This window comes from Xyrauchen texanus, chromosome 21 (assembly GCF_025860055.1).
Source record: "Xyrauchen texanus isolate HMW12.3.18 chromosome 21, RBS_HiC_50CHRs, whole genome shotgun sequence".
Classification (NCBI taxonomy): Eukaryota; Metazoa; Chordata; class Actinopteri; order Cypriniformes; family Catostomidae; genus Xyrauchen; species Xyrauchen texanus.
Window position 1 is genome coordinate 17,349,232 of NC_068296.1, and position 24,255 is coordinate 17,373,486.

Consider the following 24,255-nt stretch of genomic DNA (forward strand, 5'->3'; position numbering starts at 1 on the left):
TCATGCGCCAAGCTTGCACAGGAATTTTGGGACTGACAGCATAGCAAGTGTGGATACCTGTCCAAGGCATCAAAAAAGAAATGCTTGACATTATGAAAATTACAAGCGGAAAATACCAATAACTTTGAGATGAAAGCAGTTACGTCTTCCATAAGAGCTTCATAATCTGACGATAATGCTGGAGTTTTTGCTGGATTCAGTGCTTTAATCACATTATATTTAATTCAGACTTAAATTAAGCTGGCATCTTTCCAACTGTGATCATGCATATTAAAGATGATAGTATTGCTCGTATACTGACAGTAGTTCGAATATCATGTCCCCAAGTCATGTTGGGTTAACCCCTCGTGGTCACTATAATGTGGTTTGCGCTCTCGATGGGGTGTGTGGTGAGTTTTGTGGATGCCGCAGGGAGAATACCATGAAGCCACCACACGCGCTATGTCTCCATGGTAATGCGCTCAACAAGCCACATGATAAGATGCGCGGATTGACGGTCTCAGATGCATAGGCAACTGGGATTCGTCCTCCGCCACCTGGATTGAGGCAAGCCACTATGTCACCATGAGGAATTAGAACGCATTAGGAATTGGGCATTCCAAAAATTATATAAGAAGCCAAAGCAATGCACAGCTGTCATCCAAAAGAAAAAGACAAGCACAGTGATCCATACAGTAAAGTTGTATCAAACATCAGCACTCTTGGAACATGGCTTACCCAATCAAAATAGAGGACAGGAACTAACTGTTATATAGTGAAATGCACAGAGTCAACCCCTTAAAAGTGTTTTTCAAGTGATCACTCCATCTCAGCTACTTGCTCTGCTTTCAGGATTCACAATTGCGCTCTCCTCTAGTTTAATTGTTTTGGTAAATGTTGGCTGGGATAAAAGCTCCAATTAAAGCCCAATTAAATCAGTAGGTAGCATGATCTGTGGTGACAAATTGCATTTAGCCTTTGGGTTCTGGTTTAGCAGGTGGATCCAGTGAGCAGAGTTGAAATCTCTTATGAGAAATGTTGGATAGACGGTAATGGCAATGCTGCACACACCAGCGGGGTTGCAAGCCTTTTCTAGCTACAGCCCCTGGGCTGTCTTTGAATGCAAAAGACATTGAGACATGGGAGGAACATGAGTGGGAGTATTAACTTGAGACAACAGCGGAACAGAGGACAGCCCTGAAGTCAAGAATGGCAGAGGAAAGAACGAGAAAAAAAAGAGAGTGAAAGAAATTGCAGCTTTCAGGCATTTCTGAAAGATCATGTTAATGCTTTGTTCCAGCTTACATTAAGGCAGCCTTTGATGCCAGTTGGAGTAAATGAAAGTATGAATCAGGCAGATCTTTGTCAAAGAAAACAATTGGAGAGATCCAAGTTGGTGGCTAAAGTGTGACAGATGGAGAGGTAAATACCCATTGTTCAGGACACCAGTCAGTGTTTTCCAATTCCATTTGATGCCACTAGTGTAACAACAATTGCACACTCAGGCTGCGTCTCAAATCTACAGTAAGGCAGCTGCCCTTATGCATGTGAAGGCACCTCGTACCTCCATTCTACCTCTGTAGGAAGCAATTTTCAACTTTCAGACACAGCCTCCTTCTTTAACGCAACATTGAACATTAAATCTGTGTTATTCTTTAAATAGTGGCACTAAGGCAAGCATCACTTTTAATGAGGATTTGAACAAACCCCAATCCCAAGTATTAAACTTTAGCATGTCACTTGTCTTGTACCATTTGTGTTACAGGAATGAATAATACTTAACATTGTGAGGTTAATTGAGGATAGGTATATGTTGTGACTTTTCTAAGGAGACAGACATTGCTATAAAAAAGGTAGGGACAAAAACTCAACTTACATTAAAGTACTATTTATGTACCTCAATGGTGGAACGACCTGTCCAACTCCATGCTTGAAGCCCTCTCTGTCTTCAAAAAATGGCTAAAGACAAAATTTTCGTGAGCACTTGACCATACTCTCATACTAATAATAAGAATAATATTAAACAGATCTTGTTGCACACTAATCTCTGTCTTTGCTAGTACTGTTCTGATGCAGTTGAAACTTTGTAAGGCCGCACTATTTGTGCTATTGTCTCCGTAAACAAATAATGTTCTCATCATATACACACCCTCATGCCATCTCAGATGTGCATGACTTTCATTCTTCTGCAGAACACAAATGAAGATTTTTATCAGATTATCTCTGCTCTGTTGGTCCATATAATGCAAGTGAATGGGTCCACAAGCATATAAAGAAAGCATAAAAGTAATCCATACAACTCCAGTTATTAAATCCATATCTTCAGGATCTATATGATGAGTGTAATTGAGAAATCGTTCAATATTTAAGTCCTTTTTTTTTTTACTATTAATCTCCACTTTCTCTTTTACTTTCACATTCTTCTTCTTTTGTTTTTGCAGATTCACATTCTTCATACATATCACCACCTACTGGGCAGGGTGGAGACGTTATTGTAAAAAAGTCTTAAATATTGACCTTGTTGGACCTACTTTATATTAAGTGGCCTTTCTTAATCATTTGATACAATTGACTTATTATGTACATTATTATGTTCATTTTAATTACATTTGCATTTACACTGTTAACTTTACCCCTAACCCAACCCTTTCCCCAAAACCTACACATACCTCAACCTCAGTAGCAGCAAATGTGGGAATTTTGCAGAACAACATGCTGTTACACAGTAAATACACAGTCTTGTATGTATTTAATGTCAGTACGTAGTAGTTAAGGTAAAGATAATAATATAAAGTGTGACCAATCTGTTTTTCACCCACACCTATCATATTGCTTCTGAAGTCATGGATTTAACCACCGAAGTCGTATGGATTACTTTTATGCTGCCTTTTTATATTTTTATGGAGCTTTAACATTTTGGTAGCTCCTGTGAATAAATCAACAACAACAACATGTTCAATAACTACAATAATTTTTTTGTCATTACTTTAAGCAGGTTATCTATTATCTATTAGTCTGACTTGGGGGAAGATCAGAGCACATTTTATGAATACTTAAGAAATACAGGTAATCTATACAATCCTTTGTAGTCGTATTCCTATTTGTCTCACTAAAAGTTAAATGTCACTGATGAGCAACTTTCCCTCAATGCTCCCTTGTCTGTAAGGTGGATGATGACCACATAATCTACCACTATCAAGCATTTACCACTTTATCTCTCAACAGCCTGAAAGTCTCCAAAGAAATAAGACTAGCAAGATCATACCAGATGCTCATTGCGAGTGACTTCTCATGAATCTCTGATGATTTCTGGGGTGGTTGAACAGATGAAGGTCATGTTTTGTTTATACAAGGTCACTCAATGTAGAATTTCTCTGTTTTGGTTTGAATCTTTTAGCAAGCAGCTCTATTATATTGACTGATAACAGAGATGGAGTCAAAGATGACATAGTAGAATGGTTCTGAGGAGAATGGTCTTCAAAATCTTCTCAAGCTCTATGAAATCAATTTTACAACAAAGAGAAGACTTGATGATGACACAATTTAAAAAGCTGTATTAAAAGCTTTAACTTTTGACAGGCAACACTGAAAAAAATGACTAGTAAGTTTTTTTTAAGTAATTCTTTATGGTATAAAAATAAGTAAAATCATGACATAATATGATTTCAGTTAGTACATTTAATAGCTTTTACTTACAAATATGATAAACAGAACGCATAAATAAACGGTAGTAAATGTAAAAAAAAAAAAAATAACATGTTAATAGAACATGTTTCATTTTGAAGTAATTTTAAATCATATGTTTAATCATGCACTACATGATACACAGAATTTCTCCCACAGTATAATTTAGTGCATGCTATGTAGTAAATTAGACATGATTACAATGCGTCAACAGAATCAAAATATAGAGCTGCGTACACAGACCTCAACACTTGGTGCACAGAACACCACGATCAACAGATAATTTTTTTGATCATGATACAACAGTTGATTTTGAGTAGAAAATGAACTTAAGACGGCACAAAACAAGAAGTTACCAAATGTAGCAAAAAAAAGTAAACCAATTAAAACTGCAAATAAACTTGCAAACAGTGAAACCACAAAAGCTCAATTGAAGTAACATTTACTTATTTCATTTACCAGTAAAAGTACTCAAATTAGATAACAAATATGAAAAGGTTTTCTACTTTTGGATTAATACATCATGACACATTGTACAAATAACAAACAATCATAAATAATATTTACTTACGAGCTTGAGCATACATTTTTACATGTTTGAAGGTAGAATTTAATATTTTTGAGTTCACGCTTATACTAAATTATTACGTGTCGAAAGTACTTAATCTTTACTACTATATTTACTTTACCGCAAAATTATAATTTTTTTTCAGTAAAGGAAGGCATGTATATATATATATATATATATATATATATACATACATATATATTTATAATTAAACCACAGCTGGCAGTAACAAACAAGACACTTTTGTCACTCTTTTATTGCAATGAAAAAGGGTTACAAATTTCTAAACATGTTGAGACTTTGATATGAGCCAAATGAGTGGATGTTCACCAAAAAAGGAAAATTCTATCATCATTTACTCACCTTCATGGAAAAGATGTAATGAAAGAAACTTTTGAAACTGAGTATTTTAACGTTTACGGATTGGCTCGATTTTCTATCGATTATTTTTATGAACAGTCGATATACATTTTTGTGGAAATCAACATTATGCTATAAATGCTGTTGACTGAGCTCAACTGGTATTGAACATGGAATATTCCTTTAAGGAGCTTCTCTTGTAGCTGGCATGTATGGAAGTGTGTTTTGAGCAGCTGGATATGTCTATTTGGATTAGAATAGCAAGAATGGCATCTTTAACAGAGAGATATTTTCCTTCCATCCTAATTGAGATCTCACAGAGTGACAGCTTAATTAAAGGACTGACATACTCCGTTAACAGTTAATAAAGATCATCTGAATAGGAGAGGATATTGTAGTGTTTTAGCCTTTTTATGTTGTCTGTATCTGAATTCCCTCAAGTGAATATTTCTGCTACAATGGGGACCTGGATATATCATGCATTTTTCATTTCAATACAGCATTCCACATCTTGCATGCCACTTTAAAGGGATAGTGTTCCATAAAAGAAATAAAGTCGTGTTTTGAAACAACATGAAGAGGAGTAAATGAAGAAAGAATGTTGGGGTGAACTATATTGACCCTTTATGTTGGAAAAGCTTACAATACGTTCCAAGTGTCAGTCACACTGGGGACAGAGTCAAATATGTTATCCTTTGTGAGAGGTCTTGGAATATGTACATTAGTCAGCTGGCCATGTCCTCTGTCCCTGGCAATCTGTGCTAGAGTGCAAAAAATGAACATCCTCATGGGAAAAACAGTAAAAAGTAAATAAATGCTTTATTCAATGTTCAACATGACTCAAAGATTAATTCAAAGTTGCCTTGGGAATGACAGAAAAGGTTTCTAGACCTTAGATTGAAGCTACCAAATCTATGGATTGGCATATTCAGAAACACAGAGCAACAGTCAAAGGAGCTGTTGCCAGGGGAACCATCCATAGAAAGAATATGGAGAATACTCATCCACACGAGTACAACAAAGGGCTTTCTTGGACGTTAAAAGACACCCATTATAACGGAGTGAGAGTCTAATATGAATTTTACAAATTGAACTCATTGTGCATGTTATTAAGCCATTCAAGCCATTTAGCAAAACCAATTAATGAGAATCAATCATAAATATGCATTCCCTACAGAACATTTTGTAAGAGGTTTCTTGGAACCAAGTCGAAGCGAAGACAAATTAAACAAAATAACTAGCCATATTGTGTCTAAAATGTAAGTTTCTCAATATGAATTTCTTTGTTTATAAAAGTTGTTATACTGTATAAAAGCATTATTACACTCTCAGTTGCATTTTTGTTCATAATATCAGCTATGATTACCTGCGTACATGCCGATATTCAGTGCAGCAGCACTTTTTCTCGTGTTGCATTGCTTAAATATCAGACTGAATAAATTGTCTAACAAAGAAATCTTTCAACAAAAATAAGCTTGATCCAACATTTGGTGTTAGATTTGGTAAAACGGATATGACAAGTGAATTTCTCCAGTGAATTAGTTGTATAGAGTGTCCCCTTCATGTCTCAATGTTTTAGATTGTATAAATTCACACTGAGGGAGAGAAAACATGGGACAATAAGTGTGAGTGGACAATAAGTGTATGGTGAGCAGCTGTAGGGCTGCTGAAATTATTCTGCCAGTTACAGCAGTCACGGAGAGGCTCGGCACCTGTTATTCAGGCTGAAGTGCACAGGCAGCTGGGAGCAAAGTGACCCTTGATGAAATGTCTACACGGCTCAGACAGAGCTTGGCTCGGGGCAAAGGGTTGTTGCCATGGCAGTGCACCTAGTTTTCCTCTAGAGACGCTACCAAAGCTGTGGAGGTGAAGCTTATGGAAATGTTTTGTTCCAAACAAAAGTATGGAAAGCAACTTCTGTGGAAATTAGTCTAATGTTCATTTTGGGATCTGGTGGGTGGGGGCGCGCATAAAGCCATGTTCTTTTGTTCTAATCTATTCTATTTGTAAAATGAATGTTTAAAATGTATATTTCCTTTTGACACACTAAAGCTGAAGATAAAAATAACCATCTAAAGACAAATGTTTTTGTGAAATATCTTATGAGCTTAAGACATATATACACTGCCTGGCCAAAAGATGTTGCACACTAATATTTGGTTGGACCACCTTTAGCTTTGATTACGGTGCGCATTCATTGTGGCATTGTTTCGACAACCTTATGCAACTTCACAACATTTATTTCCATCCAGGGTTATATTCATTTATGGCTGAGATCTTGTATTGATGACAGGAGAGTCAAACCACTCCGTAAATCTTCTCCAGCACATTGCAAAGACTTTGAATGAGGTTAAGGTCAGGAATCTGTGGTGGCCAATTCATGTGTGAAAATGATTCCTCATGCTCCCTGAACCATTCTTTCACAATTTGAGCCTGATGAATGTTGGTATTGTCATCCTGGAGTATGGCTGTGCCGTCAGGGAAGAAAGAAAACATGGATGGGATAACCTGGTCATTCAGTACATTCAGGTAATCAGCGGACTTCATTTTATTACCGCATAATATTGCTGAGCCTAAACCTGACCAATCAAAGCAACCCCAGATCATAACACTGCCTCCAGAGACTTGTACAGTGGGCACCATGCATGACGGGTGCAACGCTTCTTGTGCTTCCCTTCTTACCCTGATGCACCCATCGCTTTGGAATGGGGTAAATCTGGACTTATCAGACCACATGACCTTTTTCCATTACTCCACACTCCAATCTTTATGCTCCCTAGCAAATTGAAGTAATTTTTTCAGATTAGCCTCACTAACAAGTTGCTTTCTTGTGGGCACACTTCTGTTTAGTTCCAATCCTGTAAATTCTTGTCACATTGTGTGTAGAAATGCTCTTACTTTCACTATTAAACATAGCCGTGAGTTCTACTGTCAATTTTTTACGATGTGATTTCTCAAAGCGTATTATATATATAATGTCATATTTGTATTGAATTTTAAGCCTTTATATATATTTGTTAATCTGACAAATTTATGTCAAGTTAAATAAAAAAAATATTGTCCTACAGTAATGAGAATTTAGCGAGAACATGTACTTGATTGTAATGAAAATGTAAAAATGCTAAATATTTATTGGTCCTAAAATAGGCTTCATTTTCCTAAGGCAAAATATTCTAAATTTTATTTCAAAAGGTTTTGTTTTTTCCCCCCCCCCTAGTAATTCTGGGGGAAATTTGACCTGAACCAGTTTTTGTGAGATTCACCAAAAAAAGAATTCAATATTTAGAATATTGTATTCATGGATTATTGCATACATCATATTCAAAATATACAAACTAGATTAAATGACTTCTTAACTAAAGCTTTGCTATGAAATGTACATACTGTAAACAAATAAATAATCTATCAGCATGGCATAAATCATGTGGTCTTATCACCAATTCACTGTAATGTTTTCTCTGCTGATTCATTTTACTTTATTAACATGGCAATTAGCATCGATTTGACATTATTGTAACTGTGGAAGGGCATGGACAGCATGCAATTCTTGGAACAGATGACTCGCATTGTTTTGCAACTAATCCACTCCTCCCACGAGCAACTTGTTCTCTTGTAGAATAAATAGAAACAGAGCATTGTTATTAAAAAGAGAATTCCTTTTAGTGCAGTGTGTTCAGCAAGAAATGTGTCAAAGAAAATTTTAATGATTCACTTTGTGACGACAGTACCTTGCAAATTAAAATATTTATTTGAGAAGCACATACATTATGAATCAGACAACATATAAAATAACCAAATAAGCAGAAAACATCTGAATTGATTCCCTGAGCATTGGCACACTATTTAACACCTTTTTGTTTGATTTTCCTATATGATGAATTGAAGTCAACAAAGCATATTTTCTTTGTTTCTCCATTTGATTTTGAACAATGCTGCCATCTGGAGTTGAAATGGAATATTCAGTCACTCCAACTAAAAACATGAACAAGTAGATTGATGATACAACATTGCAGAAATTATGGAATGACACAGATTTAGTGACAAAAATATATATTTTTTAAATGCCACAGACGATTTGAGTTTGGACAAAAACGTCCAAATTAATTCTGAATATAAGATGGTATCAATCATATTACTGGCTTAAAACAATATTTCTTATTACATTAAATCAAGACAGAAGTAATATATTGATGCAAAATGTCTGTTCTAAAATGTGCTGTTTAAATTTAAATAAGATTTAAAACACTCAATATTGTTTTAAAAGATTTATGAGAAATGTTTCTCCTGAACTCCGTCTTATTTAGTTGTACATATTTTAATCAATATAAAAACACAAAAAATATTTTTTTGATGAATTATAAAATAAATCCTAAAAAAGAATTAAAATGATTTTTAAAATGTAGTCAAAAGTCACACAAGATTGTTTTTGAAAATTAAACCATTCCAGATGGTATAAAAACATAGATATATAGAGTATATATCTGGAATTGAAGTTTTAAAAGGCTCAGTTATGTAAATGTTCCTACCTCTCCAAAACAGTGGCTATCATTCTTTAGCCATTCATAAAAATAAATACAAACAGGCCAAAATAGTTTGTTTTCATCAAGACCTGTTGCACTACTGGATACAGCAATGATCACTAATGGAATGATGTTGTATTCTGGAATGTAAGTGTTTAGTGCTGCTTAATGATAAAAAGCTTGATAAAAAGCACAAATATAGTCTAGTCTGTAGTGGGCTTGGTAAATACATCACAGATGGTGAGCTCAGTTTTAGAAACTGCCAGTGCCGGATACAGTGGCTCAGAGAACGTATGCTCAAAACTGTACAGCAAAGAAAGAGCCCCATCCTTTGCCACGCTATAAAAAGACAAGCGGCCCTCGTTAAAATCCAGCAGCACCCCGACCTTCCATAGTCCAGTGGCACACACAGGTGAAGCCACCTTATCATGAAGGGCTTCCACCTTCCCCTTCTCATATATTAGGCACCAAGAATTGGGGTAGAAGCCAATACGACATGCATCCTTTTGCCCCTTTCTGCCTATCTGTTCATCAGTGATGCCCACCTTCCAGCGGCCCTCATCCAGAGGAACCTCCACCTCCCAGTAGCAGCAGCCCCTGTCTAGGGCATGGGAGCCCAGCACCTGCGGGAATATGTTGAAGCGAAGCTCCTGCTCAGTGTAATCCTGCTGGGTCTCGCTGTACTGTACCGTTCTGTTTTCATCAGACAGTAGCAGTTTTGGATGGGCAGTATCAGGATCCAGAGTTGGGCTTATCCCATCTGCATAAGGAAAATATAGGGCCTATGTGTCAGATACAATAATTTGTGAAAGCCAATCAAAGTCTTCCTGTAGTCTCACTTAATACTTTGTTTTGCATGGCAGCACTCTGGAACACTTGATTCTGATTGATCAATTGCAGCATTCTGCAGTCATATATTTTTGTATAAAAACTGTTAGTTTAGTCTCTTAGTCTCCTTCATAGCTGTGCTAGTTTATTGTCTCTTGTATAACTCTACGGTCACTTTTCTTCTCACATAATAAAATACTTTAACCTCAAATCAACATTTCATGACAATTTATGTACTTAATTGGTAAGTAGCAGTGTAATTAACTGGATAATCCTCTGCTTCACTGATCACCCTGTTGGGGTTTATTTAGCAATAATGATCTGCTGACTGTACACTATCAATTCCATAATAATAGTATGTAAAGTATAGAATACTTAAATGTGTAAGGGACTCACATAGCAATCTGAAAGGGTCACGGTGAGGCAGTGCTATGAGGACAGTGTCCAGTCTCCGTTCAGTCCAGTCTTGAAGACAGTCAAGTCGGCACTGGTTTACCTCCTGAGGAGGTTCAAGGTTTTCCACAGGTTTAGACAGTCCATTGAGTCTGAATATGGAAAGGTAGATTTTTAAATTTCTTCATTTAGCATACGCTTTATCCAAAGCCACTTACAAAACGAGGAATATAAACAATTCGTCATGCATAAGCCAACAATATCAGCAGTATCGCATTGCTTAGTTTTAATCGTAGCTGGAGTAGTACAGAAGTTAGTGCAGAAGAAACAAACACACGGTTTGTTATATAAATATAGAACGCTAGTGCCGTATGCTTGTGGACTTAAAAGTGCTCATGGATGAGATGTGCCGTCAGCTGTTTTTTTCATTTGAAAAGGTCTCAACAGATCAGGTGGGGGCTGGAAGCGCATTCCACCACAGAGGAATAGAGAATGTGAATGATCTAGAGAGTGACTTTGTGCCTCTTTAAAATGGAACCACCAGGTGTTCATTCTTTGATTGCAGGGATTAAAAGAGGACATAGACCTGGAGGAGTATGTTGAAGAGGATGCTTTTCCATTGGATGTCCTAAAGGCCAAAATAAAAGCCTTGAATTTGATGTGGGCAGCTACAGGTAGCCAGTGAAATGAGATCAAGAGGGGAGTGACGCGAGTCCTATTTGGTTTGTTGAAAACCAGAGAATGGTTCACACTGTTTTCAAGACACAATTTTCCAGGACATTTTATTTGCCCAATGGGTAAAATATTTAATCAAAAAACACACAAGAGGTCATGAATTGTATTGTGGTTATTAAATGGTTATTTTTTCTGAATTCATTACATTCATTTTGAAGCATACAGAACATGCAGATGATATATTTATTTAATTAAATCGCAGCCTTTTGCAGTTTCATAATCACACTAAGAGACATCACAGTTTTAATTTGATTATATGTGCATTCAAACATTCTTTTTAGTCCCAAATATGTCAAATTCTGAGACATTCTGCATTTTACAGCTAAAGCCATTTTTGTGACTGGATTCACTAATATGAGTTTTCCACATTGCGGAAATCATAGGGCACTACATGTGGTAACCGCAGTATAAGCAGACTCGAATCATTAATTTATTATTAAAATTAATTCACATCCCGAGGTGTAGATGTTTACAACTCAAATGTTTTTGTAGTTAACACAACAGCAATGTAAGAACAAAAAAAATAATAATTTTACTATATCAATACTTAAATTATTTTGTCAAAGCAGAGATGACAGCAGATGAGTAAAGAATGTTTTTGTACATCTACTATTCGTTCATGACAGTCAACTGATTATGTTGACAATGTGCAGCCTCAGTGACAAAATACAAATTTGTGTATTTGACACCTGTTTTTGTACACGTAAAAAAAACCTGTCAGCCATACAGTCAAACAGTTATATTATACTTCAATATGTTCCAGGACAAATAAATTTTTTCATGATTCTTGAATGACTGGAAAAATGCATTGCAAAATTCCAAGGTTTTCCTAGATGCGTGGGAACCCTGAAGAGGCACCACTGTGTCCTGGAGAAACTGCAGTGGCTTAATTGTGCTAGTAGGGAGGCCAGCCAACAGATCATTGCAGTAGTCAAGTCTTGATATGACAAGAGCTTGGAGCAGGAGTTGCACAGCATATTATTGAAAACCACTAATGAATTCATGGAGCATAATTACCCAACTCAAATAATTTAAATTAAAAAAATTATACTCACTGTGTTGCTATCTTGCTGTATGCCTGAAATAAAGGGTAACAGTTGCATTATATACACTTCATATATTACATACACTATATTGCAAAAATAATTAAATCATCATATACTGTGTATTTACACTCACCGAGCACTTTATTAGGAACACTTGTTTTTGATACCATTCTGAGAAAACTCTATAGAGTGTTATGGTTGAAAATCCATGGAGATCAGCAGATACAGAAATAATCAAACCAGCCTGTCTGGCACCAAACAATCATGTCACTGTCGCAATCACAGAGATCAAATTTTTTCCCCATTCTAATGGTTGATGTGAACACTAACTGAAGTGATTTTATGCATTGTACTGCTGCCACACGATTGGTTAACAGGATAATTGTATGAATAACTAGGTGTACAGGTGTTACTAATAAAGTGCTCAGTGAGTGTGTATCAATCAAGTAATGACATTTTTATTGGAATAATAATATGTTTGAGACAGATACGTGTAGGCAAACTTTAGACCTTGTATTAAAATGTGTCTCAGATGATCTGATCACAAGTGGTCAACCGAGACAGATTTACACCTGGTATTAAAGCTGAAGTGTGTAACTTTTTCTGTGTCACAATAGTTTGCCTTATCCCAGCTTAATATGCAAACATTCCTGTTTGAGAGACCCGTCCATACTGAAACAATAACCTTCATTGACTCAGCCAGTGCCGTGAGTTGGAGTCTGGACTGTCTGTTTATTCGATCAGCAGCAGACGGTGGGCGTATATAGAGAGCTGTAAGTTTCTTTTTGTAATTCCGTAATATCCTGTGACCACTTGTAATCAGATTTTCATGGGGAGTGTCTCTGATTTCATGACTAAGTTCATCACTCACAGAATTACTGCATATTGATAGAACGAATGGATGATTGACATGTGAGCAGGCAATTAAGAGCACATCAGGATACAATTTCAATGTGACCACATGCATTTCAGATGTGCTCTGAAAGTGGTTTTAGTTATGGAATCACAAAACGTTTTAGACCCTTTTACACCTGATTGAATCACCTGAGATGGATGATAGTACCAAAGGTAAACAGGCCCCTATAACCTACATAGTACATTTGCTGTTTGTCATACCATGATAAAGGCTTGATCCTGGTATTGCAACAGCCCTTGTGCAGTGGTCATTCCCTGCAGGGTGTTTAATATGCTCTGGCTAGATATCAGGGCACCCTGCAAGGTGTCAAGCTGCCTTTCGATGCTCCCCAACACTCTGTCCCGTTCCTGAGCCACACAGTGCAGTGCCTGCGCCTCCTCATGCTCCAGAGCCTCCCGCATGGCCTGATACTGCTGCAACACAGCCAATCGCACTTCATCCAGACCTGTCTAAAGATTCAGAAAAGATGAAAAGAAGAAAACAGGTATGCAAGACAACTACACAAGAGATAAGCAAAAAAAAAAAAAAAAAGAGCTTAAACACTGGTGGTGGTTGAGGAGAGACCCCTGTTCACTGTTTAAATTGCTTTGAGTGTAGTGTCAGAAAAGCGCTATATACAGTGCATCCGGAAAGTATTCACAGCGCTTCACTTTTTCAACATTTTGTTATGTTATTACCTTATTCCAAAATGTATTAAATTCATTATTTTCCTCAAAATTCTACAAACAATACCCCATAATGACAACGTCAAAGAAGTTTGTTGAAATCTTTGTAAATGTATTAAAAATAAAAAACAAAACAAAAACAAAAAAACAAAAAAAATCACATGTACATAAGTATTCACAGCCTTTGCAATGACACTCAAAATTGAGCTCAGGTGCATCCTGTTTCCACTGATCATCTTTGAGATGTTTCTACAACTTGATTGGAGTCCACCTGTGGTAAATTCAGTTGATTGGACATGATTTGGAAAGGCACACACCTGTCTATATAAGGTCCTACAGTTAACAGTGCATGTCAGAGCACAAACCAAGCCATGAAGTCAAAGGAATTGTCTGTAGACCTCCGAGACAGGATTGTATCAAGGCACAGTTCTGGGGAAGGGTACAGTAAAATTTCTGCAGCATTAAAGGTCCCAATGAGCACAGTGGCCTCCATCATCCGTAAATGGAAGAAGTTTGGAACCACCAGGACTCTTCCTAGTGCTGGCTACCTGGCCAAACTGAGCGATCGGAGGAGACGGGCCTTAGTCAGGGAGGTGACCAAGAACTCGATGGTCACTCTGACAGAGCTCTAGCGTTTCTCTGTGGAGAGAGGAGAACCTTCCAGAAGAACAACCATCTCTGCAGCACTCCACCAATCAGGCCTGTATGGTAGAGTGGCCAGATGGAAGCCACTCCTCAGTAAAAGGCACATGAGAGCCCACCTGGAGTTTGCTGAAGGACTCTCAGACCATGAGAAACAATTCTCTGGTATGATGAATCAAAGATTGATCTCTTTGGCCTGAATGGCAAGCGTCATGTATGGAGGAAACCAGGCACTGCTCAAAACCTGGCCAATACCATCCCTACAGTAAAGCATGGTTGTGGCAGCATCATTTTGTGGGGATGTTTTTCAGCGGCAGGAATTGGGAGACTAGTCAGGATTGAGGGAAAATGAACGCAGCACTGTACAGAGACATCCTTGATGAAAACCTGCTCCAGAGTGCTCTGGACCTCTGGTCTGGGGTGAAAGTTCATCTTCCAACAGGACAACGACCCCAAGCACACAGCCAAGATAACAAAGGAGTGGCTACGGGACAACTCTGTGCATGTCCTTGAGTGGCCCAGCCAGAGCCCAGACTTGAACCCGATTTAACATCTCTGGAGAGATCTGAAAATGGCTGTGCACCGACTCTCTCCATACAACCCGATGGAGCTTGAGAGGTCCTGCAAAGGAGAATGGGAGAAACTGCCCAAAAATAGGTGTGCCAAGCTTGTAGCATCATACATAAAAAGACTTCAGGCTGTAATTGGTGCCAAAGGTGCTTCAACAAAGTATTGAGCAAAGGCTGTGAATACTTATGTACATGTGATTTTTTTCCTAAAATTATTTAATACATTTGCAAAGATTTCAAACTTCTTTCATGTTCTCATTATGGGGTATTGTTTGTAGAATTTTGAGGAAAATAATGAATTTTATTCATTTTGGAATAAGGCTGTAACATAACAAAATGTGGAAAAAGTGAAGCGCTGTGAATACTTTCCGGATGCAATGTAAATGTAACGTTAATTCATTCAATCTGTATTTTTTCTAATTGCTAAACTTTTTAATTGAAAGAAATGGTAATAGTCGAATAGTATATTTCAAACATATGCCTAAAATGAGTTGCACATCCACATGAGATGAAGACTCTCTAGTCATGTCTTTGTGAAAAAGTCTTTGCTTTATACTACATATGGTGCTGATTGCATTCATGAGCACCACAATGTTGAGATCATATGACCAGATGAATATTGCTGGCTTATCTCAAATAATTCCCTTGAATTGGCTGCTTTCACTTGCAGAAAGGAATTCATTATTGTTGACTGCATTTTTAAACTAATATCAGTAACTGAGAACTTTGGTTTTTATGTAATGCTGCATCTACACTGCTAGGTGCATCTTTAAATAAATAAATACAAATTCTGCACTTACCTGGACAACATGCTTTTTCTCACTGAGCTGGAAGGCTTTTTCCACAATGGTCTTTTCAGTTTTTTGAGTTTTTGTCATCTCATCCTTCAGTGAGCCCTGAGACAATAATGTAGAAAAATGTGTAGAAAAAACAAAGCATTTCATAGATCACTGTGATCATGTCTTAAAACTAGTGTTTGTTATGTCTTACAGTAGATATGAGTAGCGTGACTCCTTGTAATAATTTGGAAATAGCTTTGCACCATACAATTGCTCATTACATAATTTGTATTCAGAACAGTATAAAATAACAATTAAAGACCCCATAAAATGTGTGAGTTTTGTGAATTTTAGTTCATGTCTGTTAGATTTGCAGCTATCTATTATGCTAGTGTACTACTAAAATAATATTTTAGCAGATATACATTTAGAATTTACTGTCTTTCTATTCTGGGAAAATGGATCATAATATTGATGACTTAGGAAAAATAAAAAAAGAAAAATATTTATGACCATTTACACCTAGTATTAAAATGAGTTTTCAGGTGATCCGATCACATGTGGTCAAACGAGACACTTTGTAGTTAACACCTGGTCATTTATTTGAATCTCCTGTGACCACTTGTGTTCGGATTTCTAGGGGAGGAACATCAGTTTATACTGCATGACAATAAACCATAAGAAAGTCATAAAAGACAAAAAAAGCACAAACAAAAAACAAAACCGCACTGTTTCTCCCAGATCCTACTGAAATGTAATCCAAGCACAAACGCAAAATTTTGAGCAGAATTATACATTATTTTAGTGGAGTACCTGTATTAACTGAGCTTCAGATGTGCTTGCATCTCAGTCTACATCAGACACACTGAAGAAGTTTTATGAAGTTTTCCTTGCCTGTATATATGTAATGTCATTTCTCAAATTTTCAGATCAGATGGTTATTTCCTTTAAAAGCCATTCATAACTGGCAAAGTTTAAAGCTCTTGTTTTGATTGACAGGTAAGGTGTGATGCTTCGCTGCTGTCTGGAACGCATCGAGACAGATTACCGTTTGCGACGTGGTCATGTGCTTTTTCGACTACCTCCGTTTGTGGTTTTTGTGATCCGACCACAACACATTATTTTGCACCTGTTTACACCTGTATTTAACGCTGAGTACTTATGATCAGATTACACAAAGCTACCGATACACATATATATATATATATAACTGGATTGCTGACGCTACGATGGACTGCCAGCAGGAGGTGAAGCCACCAGAAGTGTTCGAGCGGCCTTCTTGGTAGGCCCCAACTGCCATAGAGCCTCAATGACTGACAGCCGAAACCGCCGCTTTTTCACAGTCTCCGACCGCCGGATAAGACAGTCACATTTCACCCTCTAGTGACAATCATGATTAACATTTTGCCACTTTTTGATGAAAACATTTTACTCAGAATGTACACTCTGATGTTCTCAATAAATATCTCTATCTTACCTCAGCTGATCTGTTTGCCACTAAGGTTAGTTAGAGGTGCTGTTGAAGTAAGAAGTTTACATACATTTTGGCTGACGTCATTAAAACAAATTTTTTAACCACTTTATGGATTTAATATTAGCAAACTATAGTTTTGGCAAGTTGTTTAGGACATCTACTTTGTGCATGAAGAGTAATTTTTCCAACAATTCTTTACAGACAGATTGTTTCACTTTATATTTACTATATCACAATTCCAGTGGGTCAGAAATTTACATACACTAGGTTAACTGTGCCTTTAAGCAGCTTGGAAAATTCCAGAAAATTATGTCAAGCCTTTAGGCAATTAGCTTCTGACAAGCTAATTGGCTCATTTGAGTCAATTAAAGGTGTACCTGTGGATGTATTTTAAGGCCTACCTTCAAACTCAGTGCCTCTTTGCTTGACATCATGGGAAAATCAAAAGAAATCAGCCAAGACCTCAGAAAAAAATGGTGGACCTCCACAAGTCTGGTTCATCATTGGGAGCAAATTCTAAATGCCTGAAGATTCCAAGTTCATCTGTACAAACAATAGTACACAAGTATAAACACCATGGGACCATGCAGCCATCATACCTCTCAGGAAGGAGACGCATTCTGTCTCCTTGAGATGAATGTAGTTTGGTGCGAAAAGTACAAATCAATCCCAGAACAACAGCATAGGACCATGTGAAGATGCTGGAGGAAACAGGTAGACAAGCATCTATATCCACAGTAAAACAAGTCCTATATCAACATAACCTGAAAGGCTGCTCAACAAGGAAGAAGCCTCTGCTCCAAACCACTATAAAAAAGCCAGACTACAATTTGCAAGTGCAGAAGGGACAAAGATCTTGCTTTTTGAAGAAATGTCCTCTGGTCTGATGAAACAAAAATGGAACAGTTGGCCATAATGACCATCCTTATGTTTGGGGAAAAAGTGTGAGGTTTGCAAGCCGAAGAACACCATCCCAACTGTGAAGCGTGGGGGTGGCAGCATCATGTTGTGAGGGTGCTTTGCTGCAGGAGGGACTGGTGCACTTCACAAAAGATGACATCATGAAGAAGGAAAATTATGTGGATATATTGAAGCAACATCTCAAGACATCTACCAGGAAGTTAAAGCTTGTCGCAAATGGGTCTTCCAAATGGACAATGACCCAAAGTATACCTCCAAATTTGTGGCAAAATGGCTTAAGCACAACAAAGTCAAGGTATTGTAGTGCCCTGACCCTTTCATTTGGTATTAACATCTGTCTTGGGTGATTCGATCAAGTGAAAAAGGGTCCAAGCCCTGACATCAATCCGATAGACAATTTGTGGGCAGAACTGTAAAAGCATGAGCGAGCAAGGAGGCTTACAAACTTGACTCAGTTACACCAGTTCTGTCTGGAGGAATGGGCCAAAATTCCAGCAACTTATTGTGAGAAGCTTGTGGAAGGCTACCCAAAACATTTGAGCCAAGTTAAACAATTTAAAGGCAATGCTACCAAATACTAGCAAAGTGTATGTAAACATCTGACCCACTGGGAATGTGATGAAAGAAATCAAATCTGAAATAAATTATTCTCTCTACTATTATTCTGACATTTCACATTGTAAAATAAAGTAGTGACCTAAGACAGGGAAAGATTTCTATGATTAAATGTCAGGAATTGTGAAAAACTGAGTTTAATTGTATTTGGCTAAGGTGTATGTAAAATTCTGACTACAACTGTATACTGTTTGATATAGACAGACAGAACTTGCTCTAGCTTTCAAGACAAAAATAATAATAATAATTACATGTGTAGGACGTTTTAGTTGTAGAGATGTACAGGCAGATTTCCAATATAAAATAGGTGGTTGAATAGCAAATGTTTACTCTTTGAAATGAGATGTTTGCATATTAAGTCAATATTATGCATGTTTGGGCATAGCAATATGGCAGTGCAGTTTCTTCAATGTTGTTACGTTAGCAGTCCAGTACTACATTAGAGATAGATCAGTGCACGAGACGCATCTAAATACCAGGTGTAAAAAGGGTCTCACTCTGACACCATATTCTCATTTTGGTCTAGAAATGGCACTATAGAATGAGATTGTACTCACCACTAATAGCACCTACAGTACCACTGATTAACAAATCATGGTTAATGGAAGTGTTGTAAAATGAAAGCTATTGGTTATTTAAAAAAAGGGATGAGCTCTTCAATATGTCCCACCCCAACTTCCTGTTATAAAAGGAAACATGTCAACTCAAGAAAGAAAACTGTGCTCATCAAGCTATTTCATGGGGTCTTTTTAAAAAAATTATTAAAGAGAGAAAAAAGTGGTGGTGGTGGTGACTGACTCTGAGTTCCTGCTCTGCCTCACGGATGCTGATGCACTCATGACCCTTGTGTGATCCAACCAAGGAACACACAGTACACACACACACTGAACACGATCGACAGTAGATGCGGTTCATCTCCTGGTGCTCCTGGCATCTCCAGAGAGACACATCCTCCACAGCGTTCACCAGTGGGTGGTTTTGGAACACTGCCTTTTCCAGATGTGCCTGCAGGTGCTGTGAGCACATTGAGGCCCCACATACAAGGCAGGTCTTCACTGCAACCTTCTGGTCTGAAGAAGGACAGTAATGGCAGGGCACATGGCTGCTACCGGAGAGCCTCTCTGTTGATGTACCTGAGACACTGAAGACCGGAGGCTCCTCATTATTAGATGGGCTTATTTGAGCCGAATGAGTGGTCACATTCACTCTTGGAAAATCACTGGCTTTAGAGGAGGTGTCTTTTGTCATTGGTGGCTCTTTTGAGGGTTCTTTCTCTTCTTGAAGGGTGTTGTTTTTTCTGGGTGTCTCTGTGTTACTACATGAAGCCACTACAGGCTGGTCCTCCCTTTTTGAGCTTGTGTTCCTCTCTGGCGATGATTCTAAATGAAGAGGTGTTGATGAGGTTGTTTCTAGAGGTGTGCGTTGTGTTGATGAATCACACGTAGAAGTATTCCTCCAAACCACGGATGGAGACAGGCTTTCAGATGGGTGCTCTTCTGCTATGGGCTTTCTTTTAGGTGGTGCTGGTGTATCATCATCAGAGTCATTGATGTTGATCACATTAGAAGAGTCAGTGACGTTGAGGTTACTAGATTGTGCTGAACCCAGCCTGTTCCCACCACTGTACTTCTCGGGGAATGCAGAACTGGACTTCCTCTTCCCAAGCAATGGCTTAGTGGAATATCGGGCAGATAGCTTCTTTCCAAGTGCCCACCCTACATGAAAACATTGTGTTGTTTGAATGTACAGTGGAGTTCAAAAGGCTGCATACACAAAGACAATCTGCGATTCAAAATATCATTTAAATCTGGAAATAAACAAAAGGTTTAAGAGTTTACAAATGTTAAAACAAAGAAATGTTATAATGTAAAACAAATAAGAAATATTTAAGACTCAACACCACTTCTAGGTCACTAATTAATTAAGCTAATTTGTGACATTGACCATGTACAAAATTATTTCCTTGTTTCCATTGAAGCACACAAGATACTCTTTGGAATATTCTCATCTCATGCTGAGATAACATGGATCAAAAGGTCTTGCACAAACTTGTGGAGTAAATGCCAGCTCGAATGCATGCTGTCATTAAAGCAAAAGGCGGACAAACTAAATACTAAGAAACTTTTCACTTTTATATAAATGCATCCCATTCACTATTAAATGAATCTTTTGGGTTCAGTACAAGTTAATCTCAATCAACAGCTCATCCCTCCTTTTATTTATGAAAAGCAAAAGTCTGTGTTATAATGGCACTTACAAAAGGCATTTACAATGGAAGTGAATGGGGTCAATTTGCAAATGTTAAAATACTCACCGTTTCAAAAGTATAGCCAAAAGAAGTAATCAATATGCATGTTAACATGATTTTAGTGTGATAAAATTGTTTACTAACCATTTTTGTGTAAAGTTATATCTAATCTTACAACTTTGTTGATAGCAAAAATTATAAACAATCACTTAAAATAATACCCCCATTCACATCCATTGTAAGTGCCTCACTGTAACCTCAATAGTACTTTTTTTTTTATTAAAAAAAAAATATATAGATAGATAGATAGATAGATAGATAGATAGATAGATAGATAGATATAGATAGATATATTATTTATTTATTTTAATTATTATTATTATTATTATTTATTTATTATTATTTTTGTATTGTTTTTTAAGTAATCAACATTAATTGTTTATTGAGCTTCAGATATCAAAGTCCCTTTCAAGGCAATTCAGCCCACTCCACAGACATCTTGGAAACACTTCTGGGGCAGCTATATTCTATGGAAACAATCAACATGAAATTACATCCAGAGACTGTATGAAGCGACATGTAGGTGTCACTTTACGGCTCTCATTTATTTGTATGGTATCTGCAAAAAGGGAATTATTGTCGTAACACGTTAATTGACCAATCAGATTGATTGACCAGAGCAATCGCAACAGAGTTCATATTAATCTAACCAAACCAGCCAAGTGTGAACACATCCAATAAATAGACTTTAGTAAAGTTGGAAATAAATTCACAGATTCGAAGTTCCTCAGTAACTCAGTATGCGAAACATTGTTAAAACACAAACGATGCCTCTTTTCAACTATAGTAATTTAGCCAACGAGCAACAAACTAATTTTCATCAAAACGAGCCATTCTCGGAGCTGGAACATTGTTCTCTATATGTTGTCAGCTGTGAGAGTGCAGAGGGACCGTCTATAAAGTGCAACACTGAAAAGCAATACTACAAAAATATTCAATAACTTTACTGTTACAAAGTGTAGTGTCACCAAAATCACTTCACACATCAATTGTCTCCTGTTGGTTATACTGCAACACTAAGTTAAGGAAAAAAGGCTTTTGCATAATTTTGGGGAATTTTTATTAGGAAAAATATTAAATAACTTTACTCTTATACAGTGTGTAACTAAAATCACTTCAAACATCAAGGGTCTCCTGTTGGTTATACTACAACACTTTGTTTGGAAAAATTTGCTTTTGCATAATTTGGGAGAATTTTTATTAGGAAAAAGATTTAATAACTTTACTCTTATGCAGGGTAGTGTCACCGAAATTACTTCACACATTACTGGCTCCCTGTTATACTACAGCCCTTAGTTAAATGTCATTTGAAAAAACTTTGTTTTTAATGGTCTTAATGTTTTTTAAGATACTGACTGTAGTGGCACCAAATTCACATCAAACACCAAGACCACCTGGTTTTTAAAGTTTTTTGCTTAATGTTGATTAATTTTAACCAGAACCTGCATTGAAACCATGTAAGAAGGTGTCCTATTTACTTTCCACAAACCAGAACATTGGTTTAGGCTTCCATCATGAACTGACATACAGAATCAAACACACAATCCATCTTAAATTTACTCAACTGCTTCTTCAAAGGATGACAGTTTGGTTTAGGAGCACTTCCCAGTGGTCAGTGGTTTAAAAGTGGGGTTCACTCTAAACTGTTTATTGGTGCATTACAGTCCCAAAATAAAAATATTTTTTAGGAACTATATTTGTGAAACTTTTTATGACCAATGTGAAAATATATACAACCATTTTTGACAGGTGTTGTCCAATTCTCTTTGTAGTGATGATTCCAAGTTACATTGGTATAAAATAACATATGATTTGGTCAAACTGGTGCAACTGTGGACTTATGCCGTTGTATGGTGTATTTGTCTTGAATAAAAATACAGTATCACACACATCAAGAAAAGGGCTATCAAAACTTGTTCGTTCATTTAATATGGACAGATGATTATTTCAGTTGGCATAAATTATTCAACACAGCTTTTTTAATCCTAATAAAAATTCCCCAAGTAAGTAAGTATTGTAGTATAACCAACAAGTGTCTCCCCTTGATGTGTGAAGGGATTTTTGTGACACTACACTGCATAAGACATTTATTGAATATTTTTCCCAATAAAAATTCCCCAAAATCATGCAAAAGCACATTTTTCCAAACTAAGTGTTGCAGTATAACCAACAGGAGACCATTTATGTGTGAAGCTATTTTGATGACACTACACTTTGTAACAGTGAAGTTATTTTATATTTTTGTAGTATCGCTTTTCGGTGTTGCACTTTGTAGACGGTCCCTCCGCACCCTCACAGCCGACTACATTTAGAGAACAATGTTATTGGTCCAGCTCGGAGGACGGCTCGTTTTGATGAAAATTATGTTGTAGCTCGTTGGCTACGGTTAGAAAGAGGCGTCATTTGTGTTTTAACAACGTTTCGTTTATGAGTTAATCCGGGAAGTTCGAATCTGTGAATATATTTCCAACTTTACCGAACTAGTACCAGCTGAAGAAATAGTTAATAACTCTGCAAGTGCTACGTCTCAGGGTAAATAGTCTGCTTGAATTGAACCCGGCATATTCCTTTAATTTATCTTGCAAACAAACTAAACCGGTTTAGATATTAGGCATGTGGCCTACTTCATGAGCAATTTACAAATACAATACAAAAACAATATATTTCATAAATTATCCGCGATCATTTGCAATGCTCTTTTTTAATGAAACATACTTGGGCTGGGTCTGGCTGCTGAGGTTCCACCCGTGTAGTCTGGCAGTTCCTTGTACTCGTACTTGCACTCGGGGCAGTAATAAGGTCCAGTTGGTGATCCGCTCCATAACTCACCGATACAGTCCTGACAGAAGGTGTGCTCGCATCTCAGCGTCACCTGATTCCGACACTCTTCGTGACACAGCGGGCATTTGAGGGGTTTATCATTAGACGCTCCCATTTTTTGTTATTTACACCAACAGTAGGCTATGTACGATCAGAGAAAAGAAACCGACCTTACACAGAGTGGGCGGAGCCTGACCTTTTGAATAACGCAAGCGCAACATTTACTTCTCTCTTAAAGCGACCATGCACAATATTTTCTGTACTTTTAAAGCTACAGTGCATGATATTGGAACAGGCGTAGGGCTGCCAACTATATTAGCCGGGACGTCCTGTAGGGCCAAAATAATCTCCTGTGTTTAAGTGACATCTATCTATCTATCTATCTATCTATCTATCTATCTATCTATCTATCTATCTATCTATCTATCTATCT

At 37.2% G+C, this 24,255-nt stretch overlaps 1 protein-coding gene across 1 annotated transcript; it reads right to left on the reverse strand.

Annotated features, from left to right (window-relative positions):
* Positions 1-8,324: 8,324 nt before the first annotated feature.
* Positions 8,325-23,997, reverse strand: LOC127661777 (E3 ubiquitin/ISG15 ligase TRIM25-like). The gene is made up of 7 exons (XM_052152662.1): positions 23,718-23,997; positions 19,493-20,409; positions 15,706-15,801; positions 13,230-13,478; positions 12,123-12,145; positions 10,336-10,484; positions 8,325-9,871 (listed from the first exon to the last, which is right to left on the reverse strand). The coding sequence occupies exons 1-7, from the start codon at positions 23,935-23,937 to the stop codon at positions 9,315-9,317; spliced, it is 2,211 nt and encodes a 736-aa protein (XP_052008622.1). The 5' UTR covers positions 23,938-23,997; the 3' UTR covers positions 8,325-9,314.
* Positions 23,998-24,255: the final 258 nt, after the last annotated feature.